General features: G+C 44.1%; 1 protein-coding gene across 1 annotated transcript; it reads right to left on the bottom strand.

The window, feature by feature from the left end:
• Positions 1-221: 221 nt before the first annotated feature.
• On the bottom strand, positions 222-2,692 carry LOC131975841 (C-reactive protein-like). The gene is made up of 5 exons (XM_059338623.1): positions 2,614-2,692; positions 1,569-1,623; positions 951-1,053; positions 560-857; positions 222-474 (listed from the first exon to the last, which is right to left on the bottom strand). The coding sequence occupies exons 2-5, from the start codon at positions 1,621-1,623 to the stop codon at positions 250-252; spliced, it is 681 nt and encodes a 226-aa protein (XP_059194606.1). The 5' UTR covers positions 2,614-2,692; the 3' UTR covers positions 222-249.
• Positions 2,693-11,105: the final 8,413 nt, after the last annotated feature.

The raw sequence follows: 11,105 nt of genomic DNA on the forward strand, positions 1-11,105 counted from the left end.
ACTCGACACTTTACAGCCTCAAGCCGATCTGATGTCTCACTTTAACATATTATAGTTGTTTATAAACTATCTCATGTTGCAAAAGTATCATTTTATAACGGATCCAGAAAGACAGACAGTCATAAAACAGAGAAGAGAGGGATGTTTAAAATTTCACTTATTTATTAATAAGACATTAGTTGATACTAAGAGTTGCCTTTATAGTACAGATTTTTGATTTTGCAAGACATCTGTAGTTGTTAATTTTTTTTAGGTTTTGCAACAGATCGTTTGTTTATTTTCCAACAGCACTCGGCTTTTAATCTGGAACTCCAGTGCACTCCAGTTGAGCACATTTCCTGGACGGAAGTTTCGTTCTTCCATGTACTTCTGGATCTCACAACTGGGAAGGGTGAAGTCCCACATGTGAACATCAGACAGCATGCCAACGAAAGACTGATTCAAGTCAAATCCTCCACCATGGGAATCCTGCTCCTGTAGAGATGGTAGATACATAATATTAATATTGATCAACATCTATCTTCATTAACAGTGACATAAACAGTGCAATAAGCTGTACCTGTCCTAAGATAATGATAGTGCGTCCTTGGATGTTTGATCCAGCAATGTTAAATTTCCTAATTGAAGGTTGTCCATCAAACCACAGCTGCACCAGCCCAGACTCAGAGTCCCATGTGGAACATAGAGAGTGCCACATGTTCAACTTGTATTCATGCCCTGCAAATGCTGCATTACTGCTTCTAATATGGACATTGATCGCATCCTTTGTAGCATGTCTGATGATCAGGAAGTCATTGTATTTAGAGGGAGTGGCCAGAGAGAAAAGGACGTGATCTCTCTTGAGGTCTGTGAAAAACCTGTTGGCAGTGAAAACCAGTTATTATGTGTTTCGCCCTTTCACAGTGGTGGATACAGTTGGTTCTTGAATAGTGTTAAACCATAAACATTACCTGAGACAGACAGTTACAGCATTGAAGTTATCTCTTGGTGTCATCAGTTCCACACGAGCTGTGTTGGTTTGTTCTGGGAAGGTGAACATTTTACCTGACAGATCTGGAAAAAAGAGAAGGAAATTTAAGCTGAAACTTATAATTAAGAAATTATAGTGGGCATATTAGAGTGGGCACATTTTTTGAAGAATTATTGGACGTAAATGTATTTAAAAAAATTGGTATTCTGTGTTTTGAGCATGATTCAACAAGATCTCCAACCTAAACGACAGATTAAGTCGCGTGTCAGTTACGTTAAATTACGTAAACATGGTAACTTAATCTAAAAATTGTTTATTTTTGTTTTCATACGGGATGCAAACCCCACTCTGCTGGGTGAGACAGATTCAAAATCAGAATGTGAAAAGTGAATTACATAATAAAACTAAATTCATTGCACAAACGAAAAACAACATTGTTATTGCTATTTATATAAACTTCATTTTTGTTTCAGAAGAAACACGACTGAGCTTAAAGGTAACAAAAGTCCAAAGAAAACAAACTGCTGTAACACAGATACACTTGCATGTTTTAATTCTTGTGATGTTTAATTTTTGTTTTTTTCTTGATATTTTTTACCTTGAGGAACGGCAGCACATGCTGTCAGCATCAGCAGTAGGAGATACAAGGCCATCTAATATAGAGACAAATACACACACAATACTGAGAGTTGATCATAATATCAATAACTAGAAAATTTCCTCTGGGGAAATTTTGAAAGGAGCCAATGAGGCTGTTGGTGGTGTTGGTGGATCATCCGTGTGTCCTGCGCCCCAAACTATAACTCTGACAATTTTACCAGAGGATTGTGAGGGAGAAGACTAATTTTCCTACGTTTCTATGTATAAATTATTTCTGTAGAGTGGAATTTGCGGCCTGGAGCGCAGTTTTCAAATGTATTTTTTGACAATTTTTTCTCTCCCTCTACACTCTGAGCGATGACATCACACACTCTGACACGAACATTCCGTGCAATACACACCCATTATAATCTCAGAATTTCTCCAAAAATGATCATGGTCATTGAACAGGGATTGATAAAAAACTATATGACCTATCGAAACGTGGATTAATACACCGATACACAAGACTTGTGTCTACTGTTTAAAGTTTAAATGGAGTCTCTAGGTGAAATTATGCCGGAGAAGTAGACGTTTAAAAATCTCCAATTATTGTTCTTTTTTGCTCATTTTTTGTCGGCCGTCCCATTCATTTCAATGCAAAATTTTGGGCATTTTTTCACGACTTACGTCGCGAAAAATTCGTATTCTGTAGAGAAAAGTAATAGCACACTGATCCCGATCAATCCGCACGTTTTGATATATAATTTGTCCTGCAACTCTTCAAGTTGTAGGACTAGTAGTGGGACGAAATTGCGTCCGGAAGAGGAAGAAGAAGAAATCCACAGTATAACAGTAGTGCAGCACTGGTCCCTACAGATATTGCTGGATGGGACCAGTGCTGGGGAGATTGCCCCGAGGCCCTAATTATTATACATAGTAAATATTATATACTAGCTGACTACAACCAACAATACAGATAGAGAAAGGTTCAACTGTCTGTATATAATGCAGTCAGGTTACATTCCTTTAATTTGCATGTATATGTGATGCCTTGATCTTACCTTGAATCCTGAGTCACAGAGTTGTCTGCAGCAGTGAATGGAGTTGTGACTTTTATACTGTGGTTGCTTCCTAATTATGGCTTTAACATCTGTCTTATAGGGAAAATAACACTTAAAAACAAGATAAGACTTCATTTTACTTATAAGACAGATGTTTACTGTCTTGTCTTGTTTGTTTTTAAGTGTAATTTTCCTTATAAGACAGTTGTTAAAGCCTCAGTCAATATTTTAGATGAGCAATTCACTGGAATCTGACGCCCTGAATTGCAAACAAGGAAGGAGAGAAGAAAAAAACAAAACACTGAGTTAACACATAGATGCATAAGTGAATCAATATTGGAATATTTCATATTCCAGTTTTTCCTCAAAAATATGTTATTGATATTATTTCAACATTTAAATTTTTAACTTACCTTTTATACATTTTAAGAAATTGTAGTTTTTGTATTACAACCCCACTCTTCCATAGGTGGGTCAAAAATGACCCACATTCATTTTCTATGGAATTTCATGGAAAATGTATCAAACAATTCTACCAAAGTGTTGAAAGAATGCAATGGTAGATTGCAAGAGATTCTTTATTTAACACAGTGAAAATCCACCTTTTTTTTTTTTGCCAACATTATCTTTATTGAGTTTTCAAAATGTTTCCAAAATACACAAATATACAGAAATAAGAGTGCTCTCACAACAAAGGAGACATCAGGGGCAACTAAATTATTGTCCAGCATTCAGATTGTCCTTCCTTTAAAATCAGGAATTTATGAGATAACAGAGCAACACTTAGGTAAAGGTACAAATACAAAATACAAAAAGAAAAAAACAAACAAACAAACAAACAAAAGAAACAACAACCATAATAATAATAATAATAAGAGTTTCTCCATCTTAGCCCAGGTTATTTCACTATTTAGCATGGTTCAAAAATACAAATGCAGATGTACAATTCACACAGAATAAAGAGATCACATATCAAAATAAAAATTATTTTAGATCACTGCAAGGGATTACCCCCAACTACGCCTCATCGGCTTCATTCCCCACATTACTTAAATCTACACTCTCCATATATTCCATAAAAGGACCCCAAATGCTTTGAAATAGTGATAGTTTAAAATCCACCTTTTAAAGGAATCTTGACACAAGTTTTTCATGTACAACATACAAATGTCTGTTAAGCTGCTTGAGATCCAGCTGAAAGCAAATAGATCCCCTTGTAGGCATACCAGCAGAGTGGTTAAAACACCTACTCCCATTACTACATGTAACTTTGTGTTCCTTTTTCATTTTGATAGATCTCATATTCCTTATAAGACAGCTGTTAAAGTCTCAGTAAATATAACATGAGCAATTCTCTGGAATCTGAAGCCATGAAATGCAAACAAGGGTGGATATAAGAAAAAAAAAACATCTCCACCCTCAAATCAAATGTGCCCATGAAATTCTATCTCTATGATCATTGCACACAGGTTCATTGCAAATCTGCCATTGCATTCTTTCAACACTTAGGTAGAAGTCGGTCAGTCATGCTACAGTGAAAGGCATCATCTGTCTCAAGGCCTGCAACTTTCCTGCTTCAACATTATATTTTGTTATGTTTTATGGAAGAGATGCCTGTCTTCAGTCGATAAAACACTCTTTTTCCACGCGAGCGACGAGACATGACAACTTCTTTGTCTTTTAAAATGTTTACTGAAAAACAACAAAGTAAATTAAAGTCTGACGCACGGTCAAAAGACTGTGTTGCTTCCACCATGTTCTGACTAAAAACAAAACTTAAGATACACAGTCAGTTACCATAGTTACCACCATATAGTGACATCACAATGTAAAATTTAAAGACATAGAAACATTTTTAACCCTTTCAACATTTCTAATTGTACATTTTAAACTAACATACTCTTAGCATTGCATGAATTACAATGAAATTATTATCATTCATTTTAAACTGTTTTTAACTTAAATTATTATTGATGAACTGGCCCTTATTGGCCCTTACAGTCTGTATGTGAGCAGTTATTACTGCTCCACATTCATGTTGCATGTATGCATCCATGTAACCTTTCTGTATCAGCCAGGTCATTTATAAGCAGCCTTAGTGATAAGCAGAGAAAAGATTTATTGTGGCAAAGTTGCATTGAATATGTGACACGTTATATGCTATAGATACTTTATTTAATAGAATGTGTTTTATTTCTTGAATCACTGTGTTTAAGCATCTTAGTGAGGCTGCACTGTAAAAAATAATCTGTTTAATTTACGGTAAAATACCGGCAGCTGTGGTTGCCAGAACTTCACCGTAAAAATTACAATGAGTGGGTTTTCTACTGTAAATTTAAATGTAAATATCAGCAAAAACTGTAATTTAGACTGAATATTCCTGTTATTTTTAGGGTAATTGTGTCATTCATTCAGACATCATGGTATTTCTCCATAAATTTTGCATGAAAATGCAAATGATACACACAATGCAATGAAAACACAGCAAAACTGTGTTTCTTCCACTTTATGACAGAAAAAAGTAAAAGATTTGCGCTATTCTTTGATTTACTTAATAATTAATATTAAAAGTGTCTAATACGGTGATATACAATTTTTCATTTATGCCCTATTTCTGATGTATTTGACAGAGTTTTACTGTTATTTCTACAAACCTTTTTTACAGTGTGGTTGGATCTTGCCTCTAATACATTTAAAAGCAGTCACTAATGACTGAAATGAACACAGAAGAGAGAAGACATATAGGCTACAGAAGCCACAAGCGACCACTGAAGAGCACACACAATGTGCAACATTTATAAAGAATAATATATTTGGAAAGATTAGATAGGCCTACATAACATTAAAAACTTTTAATCATAAAATATAATTGTCAGGACCGGTGACCAGAACTCAGACCAGAGATCAGAGAGATATGGATGATTTATTTAGATTTTTCACAAAGAAAAACAGGTCGAAGGGGTGGTGCTGGGAATTCAGGAGCGGGTTCGGATCCAGAGCTCTCGGCTGGCTGGTGAGCTGGGCTGGGTACAGGTTGAGGCACGATGGTCTGAGGCGAGGCAGAGAAAACAAGGTTAGGAACAGGCACAAAAAACAGAGTTACTACTAGGTTGCTGGTGAGTCTCATACAAACTGATTCGACGATCCGGCGGGGACTGGAAGGCTGGTCTGGTCTTTTATAGGAGTGTTGATTGTGGAATGAGAAACCGGAGTGCAGGACTGATGAGATGCGTTGCAGGTGTGTAAGCTGGAGCTGCCGAGACCACGCCCCCCAGCAGTAATGCATGCCACAGACAAGTCACAACCGGGGGTTGTGACAGTACCCCCTCCTCCACGAGCGCCCCTAGGCGGTCCACCAGGCTTCTCAGGGTGGTCGCGGTGAAAGGTCTGGACGAGAGCGGCATCCAAAATCTGCCGCTTGGGAACCCAGCTCCGCTCCTCAGGTCCATAACCCTCTCAGTCAATCAGGTACTGAAGGCCACGACCCCGGCGGCGGGAGTCCAGAATCTGGCGCACCGTGAATGCTGGCTGGCCATCAATGAGCCGGGCGGGTGGAGGGGCCGGAGGAGGAGGGAGCAGAGGACTGATATGGACAGGCTTGAGTTGGGAAACATGAAAGGCTGGATGGACCCTGAGAGTGTGGGGCAGCTGGAGACGGACGGTCACAGGAGTAATAATCTTCTCTATGACAAATGGGCCAATGTATCTGGGTGACAGTTTCTTATTGACAGATTTCAATGGAAGATCTTTAGTTGATAGCCATACCTTGTCCCCAACTGAATAGGTGGGGGCAGGGGTGCGATGACGGTTAGCATGGCGTTGATACTGGGCTGAGGTTCTCAGCAGGGCAGCTCTGGCTCGGTGCCAGGTCCGACGACACCTCTGGATGTAGGCCTGGACCGAAGGAACTGCCAGTTCCCTCTCCTGAGAGGGAAACAGTGGAGGTTGAAACCCATAAACACATTGAAATGGTGACAGACCTGTGGCTGATGTGGGCAGGGTGTTGTGGGCATACTCCACCCATGGGAGTTGAGATGACCAGGAAGTGGGGTTGGAGGATGCCAAACAGCGCAGGGTGGACTCCAGCTTCTGGTTAGCCCTCTCAGCTTGACCGTTAGCCTGGGGATGGAATCCTGAGGTCAGGCTTACGGTGGCACCAATGGCACGGCAGAAAGACTTCCAAACGGCTGAGGTGAATTGTGGATCTCTGTCTGAGACAATGTCCAAGGGCAGTCCATGAACGGTGAACACCACAGACACCAGAAGCTCAGCTGTTTCCTTGGCTGTGGGCAGTTTAGGCAGAGGCAGGTAACGGGCAAATTTACTGAAGCGGTCCACAACAGTGAGTACAACAGTCATACCTCTAGAGGGTGGCAGTCCAGAGACAAAATCCAGAGACAGATGAGACCATGGACGACGTGGTATGGGAAGCGGCTGTAGGAACCCAGGCGATGGTCTGTTGGAGCGCTTATTCTGGGCACAGATGGGACAGGCAGAAACGAAGGTCTGAACATCACTCCTCATGTCTGGCCACCAGAACCGCCTGCGCAGGAATGCCAGAGTGCGGGTAACACCTGGATGGCACGAGAGTCTGGAGGAATGGCCCCACTGTAACACGGATGGTCTGACGGAGAGAGGTACAAACAGACAGCCCAGGGGGCCATTACCTGGGTCTGGCTGGTGTTGCAGAGCAGTCCTCACCTCCTTCTCAATCTCCCAGGTGGCTGCTCCAATAATACAGGCCCTGGGCACGATGGTGTCAGGCTCTGCAGCTGCCTCCTCCCTCTCAAACACTCGAGACAGTGCATCAGGCTTCACGTTTCTAGACCCGGGCCTGTAGGTCAGGACAAAATTAAAACGACCAAAAAACAGGGCCCACCTGGCTTGACGAGGGTTTAGGCACTTCGCTGCGTGGATGTATTCAAGGTTCTTATGGTCAGTCCAAACCACGAACGGCTGCTCTGCTCCCTCCAGCCAGTGTCGCCACTCCTCGAGTGCCAATTTGACCGCCAGCAGTTCCGGTTCCCGACATCGTAGTTCCTCTCTGTGGGGGATAAGCGATGAGACAAAAAGGCACAGGGGTGAAGCTTGTTATCCTCTGGGGACCGCTGGGACAGGACGGCACCAACTCCTACGTCCGAGGCATCCACCTCAACCACAAACTGCCGGGCTGAATCAGGCTGAGTGAGGATAGGAGCTGAGGTGAACCTCTTCTTCAGCTCCAAAAAAGCCCCTTCAGCCTCAGAAGCCCAGAGAAAAGATCTAGCCGGGGAGGTAAGTGCGGTTAAGGGTGCAGCAATACGGCTGTAATTTCTGATGAATCTCCTATAGAAGTTAGCAAAGCCCAAAAACCTCTGAAGCTGCTTCCTACTTTCAGGCCTTGGCCAATCCATGACCACTCTCACCTTCTCAGGATCCATCCTCACCTGGCCCTGGGCAATGATGTGGCCGAGAAAGGTTATAGTGGTGGCGTGGAACTCACTTCTCAGCCTTGACAAATAAGCGGTTCTCCAGCAGCCGTTGGAGGACCTGGTGGACATGCTGGATGTGTTCTGCTTGGTCTTGAGAGAAAATGAGAATGTCATCAAGGTAAACGAACACAAATCTGCCTAGCATATCTCTCAGCACATCATTGACAAGACATTGAAAAACTGCAGGTGCATTGGTGAGCCCAAAGGGCATGACCAGGTACTCAAAATGCCCCAGAGGAGTGTTAAAGGCAGTCTTCCATTCATCTCCCTCACGGATCCGGACTAGATGATAGGCATTTCGTAGGTCTAGCTTGGAAAAAACTGTAGCTCCCTGGAGTGATTCGAAAGCAGTGTTCATGAGAGGGAGTGGATACTTGTTTTTAACTGTTATGTCGTTCAAACCTCTGAAATCGATGCATGGCCTGAGAGTCCCATCCTTCTTGCCCACAAAGAAAAAACCGGCTCCCAGAGGTGAAGAGGGACGGATGATCCCAGCCGCCAGCGAGCTGTTAATGTACTCCTCCATAGCCGCCCGTTCAGGCCTGGAGATGTTATACAGGCGGCTTCGGGGATATGTGGACCCAGGTAGCAGGTTGATAGCGCAGTCGTATGGTCGGTGCGGGGGTAGAGAAAGTGCCTGTTGTTTGCAAAACACCTCAGAAATCCCATGGTACACGGCTGGGACTAGAGACAGGTCCAATGGAACTGGTTCGGGTTTCTGGTGGGATACAGAGGAAGGCAGAGCAGATCGCAAACAACTGGCAAGACAGGCTGGGCTCCAGTTACTTATCTTGGCTGTGGTCCAGTCAATGTTAGGATTATGTATGGTTAGCCAGGAATGTCCCAAAACCAGAGGTATAAACGGAGAGTTGATTACATAAAAAGAAATGTGCTCGAAATGGTTACCTGACAGCTGGAGCTGGACGGGGCAGGTTCGGGTGGTGACTCGAGCCAGAAGTCTCCCGTCGAGGGTGTTAGCTTCCAGAGGCTCCTCCAGTTGCTCTGTGGGCAGTCCCAGCTGTTTAACCAACATAGTGTCAAAAAAACTCTCGTCGGCTCCGGAATCAATAAGCGCTAGGAGTTCTAGCGTCTGGTCCTTCCAGCTGATGGTGGCATGTAACTGGGTACGGGGTCGGGAAGACAAAGGTACGTTAGCCCGGCTCGCTAGGATGCTTCCTCTGGCTAGCGAGCCCTCCGGTTTAACGGTCTGCTAGGACAGGTGGCGAGGTAGTGGCCAGGTCCTCCGCAGTAGAGACAGGTGATGTTGGCTCTTCTTCGTTCCCGTTCCTCCGCGCTGAGCTGGTTCCGTCCCAGCTGCATGGGTTCACCCTCGGCATACTCCTCTCGCGGCCCGGGTCTCTGAGGCGGAACAATGCTGGCAGCAGGGCGAGAGCTTGCTGGAGCTGGGGAATGCTCCCTCCGACGAGACGTGACGTCACCACCAGGATTCCGCCGCTTCTCTCTTCGCCGCTCACGGCTACGATTGTCTATCCGGATGGATAAAGAGATTAATTCATCCAAGTCGTCGGATTCAGGATGGGACACTAGCTCATCCTTTAACTGTTCGGATAGTCCGTTAACAAAAACAGCCTGTAGAGACGGACCATTCCACCCACTCTCTGCTGCCAGGGTCCGGAACTCAATGGCATATTCGGCCACACTCCGAAACCCTTGGCGGAGAGAGACAAGCCTCATGGAAGCGTCTTTACCTTGGACTGGGTGATCAAAAACCTTCGACATCTCCGTGGTAAAAGCAGCATAGGTGGTGGTGAACTGATCCTGCCTCCTCCAGTGAACCGAAGCCCATTCCAGCGCCGCTCCCCGCAGCAGTCCAATCAGGTAAGCGATACGAGCCTTCGCCGTAGCGTATGTAAGGGGCTGGAGATCAAAAACAAGACCACACTGCATTAGAAATGTTCTACATTGTCCCAGATTCCCGTCGTACCTCTCCGGCGGGGAGACCCACGGCTATCTGCCGGGGTTAGCTGTGGTAGGTGCCGCTGTGGCCGGTACTGGAGAGGGGTCTTGTAGTGCGCCCTGGAGGTTCGCCATGCGGATCGACAGGTCACGGAGTCCGACCCTTATCTCCTGAAGCGCGGCGCTGTGTTGGTCCAGTATTACACCCTGAGTGGAGACGGCGTGACGGACGGGCTCTAGGTCTGCTGAGTCCATACTGGCCGGATCGTTCTGTCAGGACCGGTGACCAGAACTCAGACGTAGACCAGAGATCAGAGAGATATGGATGATTTATTTAGATTTTTCACAAAGAAAAACAGGTCGAAGGGGTGGTGCTGGGAATTCAGGAGCGGGTTCGGATCCAGAGCTCTCGGCTGGCTGGTGAGCTGGGCTGGGTATGTAGGATAAATCCGTAAATGAATCCACATTGAAATGTGACCTAAGCACACAGGTGAAATATTAAACTCATGGGAAAGGAAAACATGTTGGATGAAAGTCAGCACATCCTGAGCGGATGATCTGGTTAATACGATAACATTAAAATAAGAACAGAAGCTCCCAGGTGTACTCACATATCAAATGATTGTCATAACAGGAAAGTACAGGACAGTAAAACCTTAGTTACAAAGAAACAATGACGCACGAATTGAAGTGAAATGAGTTTGTGAGAGGCGTTGTCTCTCAGTTGTTGTTCTGACCATTGGATGTAATGTTTCATATGTTTTTACTATCTGCCAATTAAATCCCGCACAAGGCTGTGATTCGATACTATCTGTTCGTCAAGTGTTTTCTTTAAAGATTTTCTACAACAGGTACAGGTTGAGGCACGATGGTCTGAGGCGAGGCAGAGAAAACAAGGTTAGGAACAGGCACAAAAAACAGAGTTACTACTAGGTTGCTGGTGAGTCTCATACAAACTGATTCGACGATCCGGCGGGGACTGGAAGGCTGGTCTGGTCTTTTATAGGAGTGTTGATTGTGGAATGAGAAACCGGAGTGCAGGACTGATGAGATGCGTTGCAGGTGTGTAAGCTGGAGCTGCCGAGACCACGCCCCCCAGCAGTA

The sequence above is a fragment of the Centropristis striata genome, chromosome 8 (genome assembly GCF_030273125.1).
Source record: "Centropristis striata isolate RG_2023a ecotype Rhode Island chromosome 8, C.striata_1.0, whole genome shotgun sequence".
Taxonomy (NCBI): Eukaryota; Metazoa; Chordata; class Actinopteri; order Perciformes; family Serranidae; genus Centropristis; species Centropristis striata.